Here is a 16,407-nt window from a genome sequence, read left to right as displayed (position 1 = left end):
GGTGTTGGGAGGAGCTGCTTGCCCTCAGGGTCTACCAGGCACCCTGTGGGCTGAAAGGGAGAGAAAAAGAGAGGGACACTACATTCCTTCCTTCCTTCTTTCATTCATTCATAAAATTATTTTTATACTGCGTTGTCTCATGTACACACACACACTCATTGAAACTGTTTACAGCAATCCAAGCCATAGAATGATTAACCTTGTGTCATGAATATAACACATGTGGATAAGTGCATGTTTACAAGGATACAGAAGCACAAACGGCCCCATACAACGAAAGAAAGCGCTACTGATAAAATGCCAGTTGTCCTTTAAATTTTAAATCCCCGTAGGAAACAGCAGCCTCTATAGGAAAAACTCTGTAAGTAGCAGGCTTGGCTCTGCAGAACAGCTTGCCAACATCTCATCCATCAAACAGCATGGGGAAAAGCAGAGACACGCACCTTGTGGAAGTTAGTATTATTAAATGTATTTATTAAAGGTGTATACTGCCCTTAATCCACAGATCTCAGGGCGCTGACTACATAAAAATGCAATATAAAAGCACAAAATACATCACAAGAACAGGAACAAAATATAAATCAATAACCCATCCCAATAACCCCCCACATAATTAATAATATTAATTAAGGCCTATCAACTATTTTAGGAATGAGAAACACTGTAAATGTTTGAATAAAATGGTTTGCTAGTAAATGGAAGCCAAAACAAGGGACATAGACAAAGTAGTGCTGAGTGGCTGAGGTGGTCAGATCAGGGGCAGCCACAATCCCCTGTGTGTGACAGCACATGCTTGACCTTTCCAGCAATCTGTCAATTGGCAATACTAGACCTACCAAAAGACCTAAAGAGGGCTATCTACTCATAAATAAAGGACTATGTGAACAGACACTACGGTAATTGTAATAGCAAAGAGATATACTAATGTTGGCCCCAAAGGTGAAAGAGACACTTTGACAGGTCAGGGGCTAAAATTTCCCCTTTTTGTGATATGACCTTTGTATTGCGCCTTTGGGGAGTGGATTTCTTTGGGAAAGAGAACTCTTTTTTCCCAAATATTTTTTATTAATTTTCCAAATTTTTAACAAACCAGTACCTAATTACATCAAATTTAATTCAATTTTTCCATTAAATTTACCTCCCACTCTCTATCGTCAATGTGCTCCTCCTATCCCCTAGTTACTGCTTTAATGTTACATTATTTATTTTCAATTCACATTCCATTTCTTATGGAATCTAATCTTAAATCCAAAATTATTTTAAATTTACATTTTTGTCCTCCCTTACCCCGTCTCCCTCCCTCTATTTGTCAATTCCCTTTAAAAAAAACCAAAACAGAATGAAAACAAAACAAATGAGGTTACTCTGCCCTTTGCCACTCCACCATAGCTGCCAAGTTATCCCTTTTTTAAAGGGATTTTCCCTTATGCTGAATAGGCTTCCTCACGAGAAAAGGGAAAACTTGGCAGCTATGCACTCCACCTTAAATCATTACTTGTTGTCTCTGTATTATTTCTTTCTTTTCATCTTGCTGGTGTGTAAATCTGGATGCATCCTTTCAATCATTGTTCTCCTTTCACCAAGTCCATTTCTTCTCCAGAATTGTGTTGTTGTAGAAATACATATTTTCACCACAGCATTTGCACTTCACCATCCATTATTTCCAAGGTCAGCCATCTGGTGAACCCCTGCATTTACCCCCAAGCAGGAGGCTTAGGCAGCTGTATCTAGGCTCCCCTTAGAGTTCCCCCAAATCCTCCCAACTTTGCACCCCTCTGGAGAATCGAAGAAAATAAAGCAGGGCATGGCTCTGATTGCATTCAGGTGGATTGGGGGTTGGATAACTCCATACCCTCCAAAATTTATCCAATGAAAATAGGGACATCCTAAGGAAAAGTGCAACTTCAAGGATCAAATCAGAAACTGGAACGGCTTCTCTAAATCAGGGGTGTCCCTGGAAAATAGGGACACTTGGAGGCTCTGGACTTTTAAACACAACTCTGTAGTCCACACACAACGAAGCCCACAAAAATCAAGTTGTAGTGTTTTGTTCCCTCTAGAACTTGAGTTTACCTGTTTTTAGCATTCCAGTTCAGACATCAAGGAACATTGTGCAAACTCAGTGTTTTCCCCACCCTCCCTACCCATTGCACACAGCAATGCACTCGGGTTTCAGGTTCAAATTCCAGCTTCTTTGTAAAGTTCACAAGGTCACTTTGAGCCAATTGCAACCTCTCAACCTACCCCATGTCACCAGATTGTTCGTGAGGAAAAAATGTGCAAGGGAAAGGATAATGTACAATACCTTTATCTCCAACAGATAAATGAAATGACAAAAAAATTGTAAAAGCTATAGTAGGAAAAAACATTGTCTTACAATATACGGTTCAAAACCAGCCATTGTAGCCTAGTATGCAAAATGACCACCTTTGCATTGCTGATGCCTTGCAGTGTACACACATTAACATATGTACAGACAGAGATAAGGTACATCCAATACTCAATCCTGAGATTACCAAGACCCTGGGAATGCAGCTAAATCTGCAATCCTATGCACCTTACCTATGAGTAAGCCCAACTGAATATAGTGAGACTGAGACAGACTTCTGAGTAAGCATGCATAGGTTTCTGCTGTGAATCCTAAAGGACAGAAAGGAAAAGATAAAAACCAGCACCAAGCAACCAAAAACCATTTTTAAAAAGTAAAATCAAAATGCCTGTGCCGTGATCATTCCAAAATCATTTCTCCTCTTTAAATTAAAGACAAATAGTTGTGCCATCCCCAAATCCCCAGTGTCAGGCATGAGACAGGAAAAACAAAATACATTCATAGCTTTCACATACATTATCTCAGAAATCCTTTCAACAGCCCTGCATAGGTCAGTATAGCATTTATTATTCCCATACAGAATTGGTGGAACAGAGGACTAAAATTATTCAGGGGTGTTACCAAAGAGAGAACCAAGAGTGTGGGAAAATATTTCAAGTGAGAGGGCTTTATATTAGGGGGCACTTTGGGGGGACTTCTCTCTCTCTCTCTCTCTCTTGCCTTAAAACTTTTGAGTTTCCTTCTTTCCTCAACAGCACCTTCCTGGAAGCAATGCTGGCTTGGGAGATGGAGAGTGGAAGGAACCGGCCCCTAGCCCCCGCATTCACCAACATCTGATAAATCCAACTGGACAAGTTGAATTTTAGCTTGTCTCCTTTCCCATTTCAATGAGTCCTAAGCTAGAACCTGTTTACTGCAGCAGAACTTAGCTGTGCAACTTGCCAAGTAATAAAGGAGAGAGATTTTCCACTCATGGACAGTGTGCTGTTCTACCCTATCTCGGGCTCTCTCTCGGAAATTATCAGGATTACAGAGTTAGTTAAAATGAATCCCGCCTTCCCTTTATAACAATTATCCCCTCCTTCATATAACCTCCCACACCCCTTTTCCTCGCCAGGATCTACCTTACCTGGACAGGTGAGCCTAGGGTCACTCCAGGATTAACCCCGCATAAATACAGGCCACAAGTTGGGAGGCTGGCTGGGCAGCTTCGCCAGGGGCTTGGGGTACCTAGACACAGTCTTCCCTTCCTTTAGGAGGGGCAGGCCAGTGAGAAAACTGCAGGCAGACGTTGCTGTAGCCATGGGTGTGCTAAGGATGTTGCTGATGCCATACAGCTTGTTTATGGGATCAGGGTGCTGAGCCTGCCCAGGGCAGGGGCCTTGAAGCTGGCCAAGTTCTGCAGAGCATAGGGACGTCCTCTAAGAAGAGGGAGGGATGTCCTCATCACCACCATGCTGGGCAGTGCAGCCAGAGGTGAGGGCACCTGGGCAGTTGCCCTCCATCTGCCCCACAGCCAACATTGGGGAGCCAAGGCCAGAAAGGGGTGGCAACCAGAGAATGAGAAGCCCAAAGCCAACATGATGTGAAGGCTGTGTAAAACAGCAGCTTCCAGCTTTGTCTTTAGTCTTCTGGAGAGGGGGGGCAGTTGGAGGAGAAGGGGAGGGTTTTTCTCCTCTCCTCCTGCTGCCACCCCTTTCTGGAAGATGCAGTCAAAGCCAGAAGCCACTGCTGGGCACAGCCTTTAGATGTTGGCATCAGCTCATCATCCTCTTCTTCTGGCTGTCGCCCTTCTCAGGTGCCCTGTTAACCTTTAATACAATTGATACAGCCTATACTTCTTGTGTTTAATATGTGTCTGACGATGTTCGCTCCCTACAGCTATGTGTATGTCTAGATATACCCACAACTCCATGCATAGGATGAAGGGGCTGCAGCCCAGGAAGGCATATGCCATAATAAAATGTGTTGGTCTTCAATGTGTCCCATGACTCCTTGTTCTTTTTGCATTGAGTAAATAAATATCTGGGCTAGTTCACCTGCCAACCTAACTGAAACCATGCTGGGGGAACATGAACTCTCAGGTCAGGGGCCCCAACAATCACACCAGCAATGGAAATTTTCCAGGCAGCTGTTGGCAATTTGGAGGAGTCTTTCCCTCTCAGAACAAGAGGGGAGGCAGGATCCTGCAAGGCACCTCTGCATCCAGCTGTGTTGCACATAACATTGTAGACTTTGGGGGATGTGGGGGGCACGTATGAGTCATCCTGCTTCGTGTCTATGCAGGAGGCATAAAATGGCCCCAATCTCCTCAGCGCAGGGCCTTCATTTCTCCTGTTTGTCTTTGTGTTGGGTCTCTAAGAAGCCTCTTCCTCCTTTCCCTGCTTATCTTCTGTAGCTGTGGCATTCCCAAAGTTTCCCAGCAGGATTTCATTGATGTAGTTGAGGGTGCGGTTGTCAAAGACCATGTTGAGATGCTCGACGCCAGGCATCTCCACCACATGCACCTTCTGTTCCTGCTGGCCATGCCATCGCTTGCAGAGTTCTAGGCTGCGGCGGCTAACGCTGTCATCCCCATCCCCATACACGAAGTCGATGGGATCCTCGTAGGGGAAGCGGTCATTGTAAATGTAGGTTTCCACAGTGGGAAAACCCGTGCCATAGATGCAATACACCTCAACCCCTGGGGCAGGCAGCCCCTTCAGCAGGTCCTTGGTGTCGTTCCACATGTACCAGCCATCCTCAAAGTTAATGTCAGTGAAGAGGCGTTGGTAGTCCCGGTAGGTGTAGTTGTAGGATGGGGTGGAGATGAAGGCATGGGTCTCTGGCCACGCAATTGTGTCTGGGAACATCCAGGGGCTGGCCGTGGTCATGCGCTTCTCCTCACGCAATTTGATGCTGGACATAATGGGGATGCCCTGGTCATCACCTGAAATGCAGACCAGCTTGGTATCAACTGCAGCACCAGCACAGACGTCCAACCAATTTCCCCCAAAGCCTGCTTTGCCCATGCTTCAGCAAATGGACTTGAAAGCACATTCAAATCATGTTTCCCACTTCAAAGAATTCTGGGCATTTTAGTTTGTTAAAGTCGCTGAGGATTGTAACTCTGTGAGCGGCAAACTACAGAGCCCAGGATTCTTTGAGGGAAAGAAGGAGCTTAAAATGTGCTTTAAAGGTATAGTGTGTACATAGCTTTAGTCTTTTTCTGTTTCATACCACACAATAAACAAAGTATATTGGAGTTGAACAGCACACATCTGGAAAACAGCAGGGGAAAAAAGACTACGGCTGTGTACATTCTGCATCTTTAAAGCTCGACTGAGTTTTATGGAAAACTGAGAAATCCCAACACAATCCAAAGAGAACCATCTCCTTTTTTTTAACAGCAATAATAAAAAGAGTGGGAGATGCACCCCACCCCCCAAGATACTCATGTCTAGATTAGTTTAGCAGGAGGCAATAAAAGACAGCAAATCTGTGCTAGAGGCCTGAGAGTAATTTTGTTTTTTAAATGTGCATTTAAGCTCCACCCCCATTTTGATAGCCCCACCCCCATCCCTGAGCCTCAAGGGGCATGGCAGCAACCCCAGACAGTGGGAGGGGAGGGGAGGTCACCCAGGTAAGAGGTGCGCACAGCCTTTTTTTTAAGTCTGGAGGGACCTGATATTCCGGCTCACCTCACCTGCTGGCAAGCAACTCACCTGAGGCCAGGACCCTTATGGGCTTCACTGCTCCCCCCCAAGGAGCCCCCAGGGAGATGAAGCCCCGGATGTTCTGACTTTTCCAGGCCTGGGACTGCTGGAGGAGGAAATAGAGGATGTTCAGGTTTCCCAGGCTGTGTCCAATGAGGAAGACAGGCTTCTTGTAGGCCTTACGCATTTCCTCCACCAGGCTGCGCAGGTCGCAGAAGTATTCCTCTTGCTGATCTGTGGAGACATAGTTGGGGTTGCTGGATCTGGCCAGTCACATGGCCTTGCTGGCCACCCCAGTGGCCATCCAGGCTGCCCCGTGGTGTTGCAGCAGATGGGGCTGGGATGCATCTTTTCCCAGCCCTATTTGGAAACCCTGCCATGGGGGACTGAACCCGAGCTATTCTGCATGCACAGAAGGTCAGAGGTGGAGGTTTGTGCAAGGCCGCCTCGCGAGTCCTTGCCAGTTGTGTGACTTGAACAGTGTGTTTTTAAAATGAGGTGCTGCAGCGTCTCAGGTCCTCCAGAAGCCACGCTCTCCTGCCTGCAAACTCTGACCTCTAGTCAGGGAAGCCTGATGCTTCAGAAGCACCAGATATTATATGTTCCAAGCAGATTGCGGATATTCCGACCCTCAAACCTGAGGCAGCCTCCGCTCTGCTGAGCGCCCAGAGGAGGTGGGATGTACGACCAGACCTCATTACAGACTTCCAGTCGGTAGAGCATGGGGCTCTTCATCTCAGGGTTGTGGGTTTGAGCCCCACGTTGGGCAAACAGATTCCTACATCGGACCGGATGACCTTGTGGTCCCTTCCAACTCTACAATTCTAAGATTCTGGTGTTGTTGTTTTTTTAAAAAAATCAGCCATGGGGGGGGGGGATTTGCACCAGGGCTGTTACAATGGCGAAGGGAGGAAATAGTTGCCCTTTCCTTCTGTGCTGTTTCCCCAAAAGATGCCTTAGCCACACAGCGACAGGTGTGTGTGGGGGGGGGGGTATTTAAACTCCCCACACTCAAGAGGGCTGCTTTCACCCCTCTCTCCTTGCCTTGACCTCACCGTTATTCCATGGTTGCTGCTAATAAATAATAATAATAATAATAATAATAATAATAATAATAATAATAAATACCCTGCCCATCTGGGCGGCTTCCAACAATTATTATTATTAATAATAATAATAATAATAATAATAATAATTATTATTAATACCCTGCCCATCTGGGCGGCTTCCAACAAAATATTAAAATACAATAGTCTGTGAAACATTACGCTTTAGGGGGAAGCACACCCACTGAGTCCTCCTCACAGCCCCCTCCCTAGTTACCCATTTGTGCTTACCAGGCCCGATCCTCCAGTCATAGGGGGCGGCGCGCACGGTTTGGTCTCGCACATAGCCATTGTTGACCAGGTGCTGCACCAGTGTGTGCATGTACCCTGGAGGGAGGGAGGGAGAGGAAGAGGTTAACAGGAGGGGGGGCAAGGGGAGGAAGGCTGGGTAGGTGACCTGTTGGAGGGGACCACTTCCGGCTCTGAGGGCTCCCTGGCTTGCTCCGAGCCTCATTGGGTCCAGCCCATTAGGAGGCAGGAGTAAGGATGCCAACTCCTCGATAGGTAACACTCGCCGCTGCCCCCCCAGCTAAAAAAAAACACCTGGTACCTCAGGTATGGGCACAATACCCACTTGCCAAGGTGTGGAGTGAGCAGCTTTTTGTTGTTGTTGAAGTGGGGGGAGCAGAAATTGCACCCTTTAAAAAAATGTCTTCAAGAAAAGTAGGGAAACCATAATGAAACACTAGACATACATTACTTTTCCTAGCTAGAGATTCTTGTATTCTGGTAAACGCCTACAAAATAGGAAATTCTGGACCGTGGGAAATGGTTGGGCAGAGTGGGTGCATATCCTGCTGCATCAAAAATTTCTGGAAGGTCCTCTTTCTTGCATGCCTACATTCGGTGCTTTTTTTTCCTACTGTGTACTCTTGAATACTCCCTGGGGGGGGGGGGGGAACAGTGCCTACATTACAAACTGAAAGTGGCACACACAGAAGAAAGTGGCACACACAGAAGAGGAATGAGGTAAAGCTACAAAAGATCATGAGCAAGGAGGAAGAGAAGCCTTTCCCTGCTATCAGATGCCCCCTAAAAACCCACAACAAACCTAAGTCAGCCCCTGCACTCTAGCTCAGAAACAGCTTCCCCATGTCACTTCCGAAGTAGCTTTGAGAGTCAGAAGTGGGCATGTTTCATTCACTCAGTAATAAGTCTGTTCTCAGTCATTGCTGGGGGTGGTAATTACTGATTTTCACTAATTGTTTTCTATGCATTTTACTTTTTAAAAAGTAAGTAAAAAGAAAATGAGGAAGTGGCGTGAAGTGCCCGCCACTCCTAGGGGGAAGAGGAGCAAGATCTGTTTGCTACTAATCCTGGAACCAAATTGGACAGGAATCAACCAGGGGAGGATATTGCAAGGTAGATGCCCCTAACTAAAGTTTCAGGGGTGGGGGTGGGGGAGGAAAAACCACCTTTGCTTCCCAAGGCTCCCTGTTGACTAGTGAGCACTGCAGAAACATCATGGAAATGGGCCTTGCTGCTACTTAAGGCAGCTCTCTGGCATATCATATGGGACCCTCATTTTAATCCCGTTGTAGAAAAGTCTCTCTTTAGCAATGCTCAATGCATTTTTGTTGGGGGGCAGGCCTTTTGTTAGGGGTGCAGAACCTGTGTTTCCTATGTATTTTTATTGATTTTTATTGATGCCCCTCCCTGCCCCTCCCTGCCCCCCATTGGCTATGCCCATGGCTCAAGCAGACTGAAGGAGCAAACTTCCTTCCTCCACCAGAGAGATGACTGATTTGCAGGTAGCAATGCCTCCTACCTGCCAGTTTGCTCCTGTCCAGGTATTCCACTGAGTGGGTTTTGCCAAACCCAGGGACTCTGATTTGGACTCCAGGAGCATTGGACACCCTCCGAGTTGTCCTGTTGTAGATCACTCTGTGGGCAGAAGGCAGATTCAGGTGCAAAGCAAAACACAACCACCATGCTGGGGTTTTCATTCCTGGGTATTAAAATGTCAAAAGAAATACTTTAAAAAAATCATAATGATTACTATGTCCTGCCAGCCCAGCTCACCTTGGAAGGGACGAGGCAATCAAACCTTTGTTCCCTTCAGTCTACCTGAGAAGTTCAATGTGTTAGGAGGTCTGAGCTGGTTCCTCCAAGCTCAGACCGCATGGCTCTCACAAGCAACTCTTGAGTTCCTATATAAATAACTTTTACCACTTTGTAACAGCTACGTTTTACAGCCTGTGCAACTTTTCTGACTGATGTATAGAAAAGCACATGATCCTGACCTTTGAAGAGTTTGCAAGTAAACCAGTTTTTAACTTACCAAACACGTGGTCTTTCCTATGCTAGGGCAAGAGAGAGCTCACAAGGGCACATATTTTAAAGGTCTAACAGTGTACATTTCCACACTTTACTTGGTTTTGTGATTTTAAATCTCGACTGTGGTTTTCTCATTGAAGGCTATTTGCCCCCAGGTTGGGATCTTGGCATCCAGGAATACACTTTTTATACCTATTTTTTTCTTGCAACCAGCAGTCAGACTACAGTCTCCATCATTGGCCATGCTGGCTGCTGGGATGGAAGAGAGTTGGAGCCCAATGACAGCTGAAGGGGGCGGCACACCAGATCCCCGTCCCCTTCCTGTGCTACTTTGTACTTCCACAAACTTCTGGCTTCCACCGTGGATGAAGCGTCCCTCACCCTGTTATGGTTCAGTTTCTGCGAAAACTGAGACCCTCCTCACGTGACGGAGTCACAGAATAACAAGCTATAAAGTGGCTTCAGCCAGCGACATACTTGGTATTGTCAATCCAACAGTCAACCCCAAGAGGCAGGAACATGTTGAGGTTCAGCCAGATGGTGAAGAAGTCATCTGTCTGGCGGTAGCACATCCAGTTCACCACATCTGGCTTGTCCAGCTTGGCCTCTAGTTGGTTTCCCAGGCAACCAGGCACTGAAAGGGACCGAAGAAAGAGGAATGGTAGCCTGTCTTAGTGGTGCATCTAAAGCCACCTGTGAAATGGATTAAAAGTCCTGGAGAGATTGCAGTTATTTTGTAGTAACGAAAGAATGCGAGTGGGGGTGGGGGTTGCTATATTTTCTAGGGGCCCTGCTCTTGGTGCATGGAAATTTAGAACTGATGAAGCTTTCCCCATCATGGATATAAATGGTGGGCAAAGCTTCACCTGTCTATACCTTGGGAACAGGAGCCAGGCCACCAAAACAAGGTGGCAAGCATTTTCCTAGCAAAAATGTACAGCCATTTGCCTGTGTGGTGAGGAGAGTTTCTTGCTAGGCACTCCTGTCCTTGTTAGGCAGGGGCAGCCAATGATGAGCCTTCCAGATGTTGTGGACTACAGCACTCTTCTACCCCAGCTAGCACGGCCAAAGGTCAGGGCATGGGTAGGCAAACTAAGGCCCGGGGGCCGAATCCGGCCCAATTGCCTTCTAAATCCGGCTCACGGACGGTCCGGGAATCAGCATGTTTTTACATATGTAGAATGTCTCCTTTTATTTAAAATGCATCTCTGGGTTATTTGTGGGGTATAGGAATTAGTTCATTTCCCCCCCCCAAAAAAAATATAGTCCGGCCCCCCGCAAGATCTGAAGGACAGTGGACCAGCCCTCTGCTGAAAAAGTTTGCTGACCCCCTGGGCCAGGGGCTGTGGAAGTTGCAGCTCACAGCATCTGGGAGTACAATGTTTTGGCCACCTACTGCTGTAAAGCACCCAACAAAAGCAAGACACTGTTAAGAGTCTTTATGTTAGGATCTTGTGGTAGATGCGATGCCTATAGGATACTCATGTCACTCAGGTATCTTGGAAATGCCACAAGGAAAGGGAGTGGTGGTGGTTCCCTGCCCCTCCCAGCCATTGCTTTAAGCCTTTGGAATATCAGCCTCTGGGCTGTGCCTTTGACTGGGACAGGGGGATTCTCGAGTTTGCCTCCATTCTGGGTCCTGGAAGCACAAGCAGGCCTGAAACCAGTTGCTTTGAGGTCTGAGCAAGTTTCTGTAACCTCCTTTGGCCAGCCTGCGCCTTGAGATCAGCTTGTTTACTGATTTTAATTGTTTTTATTTATTTTCAAACTTTTTTTTTGCTATGGCAAAAAATGTTTTTTGTTTTTATTAAGCAAGTCAAACAAAGCAATACAACAAAAATAATAGTACAACTACAAAAAGCTCAGCATATCTGGAAGAGACTTAAATCATTAAGGAGAGTACTTAAGGAAAATTCGGGAAGCCGAATTTTGTGCTGTACCTTATCCTGTGTATATGTATTTGTTGTATATATGATAAAATCCCACCAAATTTCTTTTCAAAACTTAACACATAAGGATATTCCCGGCAGCTACAGCCCTGCCAAGTGGTCTTGAAAAACAGTACACTGTACAACCTGGAGTAAGTAGCAAATACAGGTGCGGGAGAGCATGCCTGAGCATCAGTTGAATGCTTTAGTCTGGTAAGTCTTTCCACAGGTTACCCTGTGAGACAGCATGCTTATTGCAAAAAGCAAGGCATGAGGAATCACTTCTGTTTGTGTGCTTGGGGGTCCTGTGCCCCCTTAATGTAAAAAAGATACCTGTTGATCCAACATGGCCAGAATACCTGTCTTCTTCCAAGAGTGGCTTCCGCAGAGTCTCCTAGTGGATTCTGCCAAAGGGCAGAGTTAAATTTCAGTCCAAGGGAGCTGCTTTGTGTTTTAGACTCCTGGCAAGCTCCTCCCACAGATGCTCTGAAACAGGTGCTCCGGTGGGAACTGGAGTCCCTTACTTCTGGGGGGTGCAATAATGTGATTTTGCCCATGTTTGTCCTTAGTGAACCTGCCAGCCAGTTGGGGTCTCAGAACCTGCTGTCCACATGTCAGACAGAACGAGATGGTCATATTCCATACCGTACCACTTTAAGGGTATATGGAGGTGGTGTCATATTTTTGAAAGCTCCCACATATATATGTGAAAAGCCTGCACACAATGAAACTCTCGAGCCAAAAAGGATGGGGGCAGCATTGTCATGGCTAAATCCATTGACCACACCATGGGATGGATGTTGCTGCCTTTGGCCCAGCAAACATTCCTACCTGAAGGTAGGAGGAGTGCAATCCAGGCTTCTGCCACTTTGAGTAATGTTCTCCACCAGCACGTGCAACAGAGAAGACTGTACCACTTTGAGCTGTAAGTGTGGGGTGCTATTTTTACTGTCCCCAAATGTAACAAAGCTCTCTGTAAGTTAAGAGCATCAGATGTGGGAGGAAGATTCTGTCAGGACCCTGGCATTAGGTTCAGAATGGAGGAGGGAATTGCCCTCAGAGGGAGAAAGTAGAAAGTAATACCACAAAATACAGAATACAAGTTAAAATGGTAAAAGTTGCATTAAATTTGTATGTAGGGCTATATAGAAAAGGCCGGGTTGAATCCCACAGCCCTGGCCCTGTAAAAACCTCTTTATGGCAGGACGCTGGTGATGAGACTGGGGGCGGGGAATGCTGTTTAAAGACACCTCCTGGTGCTTGTCCTTTTTCTCATCCTTTCCTAGGAACACAGGAACCAACTTAGATCACTTTTGCTCTCTGGCCAAAGATACCATTTTTTCAGAGCACCAGGCAAACAAAGCAAAGTCCGGTCAAGGCCATTCAGTGCGGCAAAATACTGTGCAAGATTATTCCAGGCAGGATCAAAAGGGACGGGGACAGGAGGAGATTCCCAGGGTGTGGGTGGCTGGGTGTGCACATACATGGGATGGAGAGGCCACTTTTGAGCCAGGAGTCAAAGGTAGCTCACCAGATTCAACACAGGACAGAGGAGGTCCTCTGCCTTTAACTCTTGCATTATGGAAGTGCTGGTTTTTCTGCAGCGGGAGGGAGGGAGAGAGCCACCAGCAAAAATAAAATAAGAATTCCTTTCCTACGTCCCGCCCTCTACTCAAGATGAAGCACTGCAATCCCCTCTACAGTCTCCCACCCCAACCTACGGACAGAAAGGAACTTGCCGCCCCAGGATGTCCTTCTGCTCAGCTCTCCCTGGTCTATCTAAGCATGACAATGTTGGGTCTCTCGGAAAGGGGGATCAGATGCATTTAGGAGTTTGTGCTTGATTAACTTGGAGGCCAAGAAGAAGGAGATGCCAGGCAAGACACTGCCTCCCTCTAAGCAAGACCCAGCAGCCACACTTCAGCTCATTTAGGGGGCTCAGAGTTTATTCCCAGCTTGACCCTTACCCTGCTGAACATGCTTGTCAATGTAGCTTCCATGTTAGATGCAAACGAGGGGATAGATCTGCTCCCAGGCACATCTCATCCAGCCACACTCGCTCTTGCCAAGGCCTCCTTCATGTGGGGCAATGAGGGAGAAGCAGGGCAATGCAGGACTCATGGAGAGGTCACTGGCCTGTCCCTAAAGCATCTTACAGGAGTGTCGGGCAAGGTGAAATCAAAATGCAGGGGAGAGCTTGCAGCCTTTCCTCTGGGAAAGTGTCCCCCACATGCCCTTTCCTCCAAGGTACTCCTCCAAGGGAAAGAATAGCATGGCTCTCCTCTAGTCCCGGGAATCCCACCAGTGGTTCTGTGACATCACTTCGATCCCCATTCCACCAATCTTCACCTTTATCTCAGACCTATTTGCACACCAGTGCGTACCACAGAAAAGGCCAGCAGCCCAGCACTGCACACACCCGCTTCTAGGCATCCCAGATGAGCATGTCAGGCCCTGAACTATCCTAGCTGTGAGCTTAATCAGACCCTGCAGATCCATCTGCTTTGACTAGCATCTTCTCAGCCATCCACGTCTCAGGGGAAGGGGCACTACCGCAGCCAAGGCAACCCAACACAGACTCTTCTCAGACCTCATACCTGCCTGCCCAACATTGACCAGCCGGCTGTTCACAAATGACCGCCCTCAACCAGCCCACCGACCCCTCCCACCATGCCAACACTTTGCCTGCAGTGGGGAGCTGGGCTCTCCAGCCCCAGGACTGCCACTGCCCCCCTTGTCATGTGCCCCATGCCAACTTACCAAGCACCACAGGGGGAGTGTTGTTGGAGAGAGCTGCTTCTGGGGTGGTACTGGGTGGGAAGAGCACATTGAAAAGCCAGAAGGCACCTGCTGGTTGCCAGAGGACAAGAAAGAGGACAACTGCAGCCCCAGCTGAGCTCCCCATCCTGGACTCTGCTCTGTCCCTCCAGACACTGCCTCTGGTCTAGAAAGCAGCAGCCTTTCCGATGGAGCACACTATTTGTAGGAGGGAGGGCGAGAGGGCGGGATGTGGGGAAATTATTAGCAGACTCTGTGCACAGAACAGCCCCACTGAGCTGCTTGGGACTCTTGGCCCCAACCCTTCCAGGAATGGGTGGCAGAGGAGACGTGACTTGTCCCAGTATTGAAAGCCTTGTTCTCAATCAAAGGGCACCCAAAGGAGTTTGGTTGGCACTGGAATTTGAAAAAGCTACCCTCAAGTAAGGAGGAAATCTTACTGACTGACTGACATTTCCGGAGTAATCAAAACCATCTGATGCCAGAGATTCCTATCCATATGACTACAGCTTGGAGCCACAAATGCAGCTTTCAGCAAGACCCCTTCTAAAAGCTTTGCATTCCTCACTGTTTGTCTGCAGGCCGAAAGCCAACCAAAAATGGGACATCTGTTTGCAGGAAGCTTATGCATATCGTGGCAGTTCAGGGCAGTCAGCTGCAAGTGTTTGCTCTACACCAATGTATAACCACTTTCTGGCTCAGAAAACAAAGAAAGGTATACCACATCAAAAATCAGTGGCACTTTTTGTATCAGCGGAAATTCAGTGCCCAGCGGAGCCCAGTGTAAGCTGGGCAGCACCAACTGGTGTGAGCATGAAGCAGGAACTGTTGGTATTATCAGCAAATGGCTTCAAAGCTTCATAAAAATTGTGTGAAGCATATGTTTCCTTGACGGGGCCGCTTCCCTCACAGCAAGCACACATCTCTCTCCCTCACCCCCCACTTGTCCCCCTACACAGTCTCAGTCAACTTGCTGGCTGCCCTGACCATGGCTGTTTAACATGCTGCAAAATACAAAGAGAGAGACTGACCTCTGAGCAAAGTACACAAGTGGATGCAAAGCAGACAGAATTGTGCCCCACTCTGGGCTTTCTCTGTATAGGGAATGTAGTGATCTTACCGCTTTATTCTGCAGGTTACAGAATCTCAGATAACTGTATTACCTTTGCCTATATATCAGCTTGTACAGATGCCTCCTACAGAGTCAGAGCACTGAACCCAGCATGGTACACTCTGACAAGGAGGCCTCAGGCAAAGTACCTCCCCTAGCCTGACTGCATAGGAGACCCCTTGCAGCCTGGCTGCGAAGGATTGCTCAGCTTGCCAACTTTGCACATGCCCCAAACGTACTTGGAAACTTTGCGATGGCTCTTGGCACACCTCTCTTAGACTGCATGTGCCTCACTGCCTTCCCTCCAGCAACTGTGTGGGTCAGGGGCACTGGTGAGACCTGGCCAGCCCTTGTGAAACTTTGGCTGGCCGAGACTGGCAAGAGTTTATATAATAGGCAAATGTGGTGCCTCCTGACATTTGTTCTTTCCTGTTGTTGCCTTTGGCCAGCCATTTGCAGATTTTTCTCTTGCAGTTTTGTAACCCCAGGTTAACCCAGCTTTCCCATTTATCTTTCCTTCGGTAAAAATAAAACAGTTCTGTCTCGTGGCGTCTCAGACTTAAGAGAGTAAATATGGCTGAGGCTTTTGGGAGGCAGATTTGGATATCTTCAGTTGGCATGTTGAATTGGCAGGGGAGGAGGAGAGAGAGAATGGTAAAGTGTGAGGCCAAATGGCTATGAATTCACAAGCCTCTCGCCTTTCATGGCCTCCTGCCCCCACTACTTCCATTCTTTCCCTTTCTAGAACAATGTGCGTATTTGTACAGCCGATAACTGAGAACAGCACTTTGTGGGTCTGATGAAGGGGACTCTTGTCCACAAAAGCTCAGGCCGTGAGGAACCACCTCTCAGGCTTCGAAGGGGCCACTAGGCCTCTTTGCTTCCAAGAGGCTCTGCCACGGCTGCTTTATTCTGTCCCACCTTTAGAAGGGGTTGCCATTTATTCCAAACTTCCCACTGCCAGCTGCCCTCCAGATGTTTGGGCGGCTGTGCTGGCTGGGAATTGTAACCCAAAACATATGGAAGGCACCCTGTTGAAGAAGGGCAGCTTCAGGTGTTCGTAGGAGGCAAGGTGTGGAATTGCCGCCTCCATCACTGTCCCTCATCCTGCTCAGAGGCACAAACTCCCCTGTGGCAGCAGCCATGTTGAAAGTGGAAAACAGCCACAAGGCAAGATTGAAGT

At 47.5% G+C, this 16,407-nt stretch overlaps 1 protein-coding gene across 1 annotated transcript; it reads right to left on the bottom strand.

The window, feature by feature from the left end:
• Positions 1 to 423: 423 nt before the first annotated feature.
• On the bottom strand, positions 424 to 16,371 carry LCAT (lecithin-cholesterol acyltransferase). The gene is made up of 6 exons (XM_035118887.2): positions 14,096 to 16,371; positions 9,885 to 10,041; positions 8,899 to 9,014; positions 7,362 to 7,457; positions 6,034 to 6,258; positions 424 to 5,258 (listed from the first exon to the last, which is right to left on the bottom strand). Exons 1-6 carry the CDS (start codon positions 14,238 to 14,240, stop codon positions 4,687 to 4,689), a joined length of 1,311 nt encoding a protein of 436 aa, XP_034974778.1. The 5' UTR covers positions 14,241 to 16,371; the 3' UTR covers positions 424 to 4,686.
• Positions 16,372 to 16,407: the final 36 nt, after the last annotated feature.

Source organism: Zootoca vivipara, chromosome 6, assembly GCF_963506605.1.
Source record: "Zootoca vivipara chromosome 6, rZooViv1.1, whole genome shotgun sequence".
NCBI classification, from domain to species: domain Eukaryota; kingdom Metazoa; phylum Chordata; class Lepidosauria; order Squamata; family Lacertidae; genus Zootoca; species Zootoca vivipara.
The sequence above is the reverse complement of the archived record's forward strand: the minus strand, read 5'-3'. Positions and strand labels throughout refer to the sequence as shown.

Coding starts and splice junctions, on each gene's coding strand:
- LCAT (XM_035118887.2), bottom strand. CDS start 14,240: ATGGGGAGCTCAGCTGGGGCTGCAGTTGTCCTCTTTCTTGTCCTCTGG. Junction 10,042..14,095: donor CACTCCCCCTGTGGTGCTTG/GTAAGTTGGCAT, acceptor GGTCCCTTTCAG/TGCCTGGTTGCCTGGGAAAC. Junction 6,259..7,361: donor TGACTGGAGGATCGGGCCTG/GTAAGCACAAAT, acceptor ATGTCTCCACAG/ATCAGCAAGAGGAATACTTC.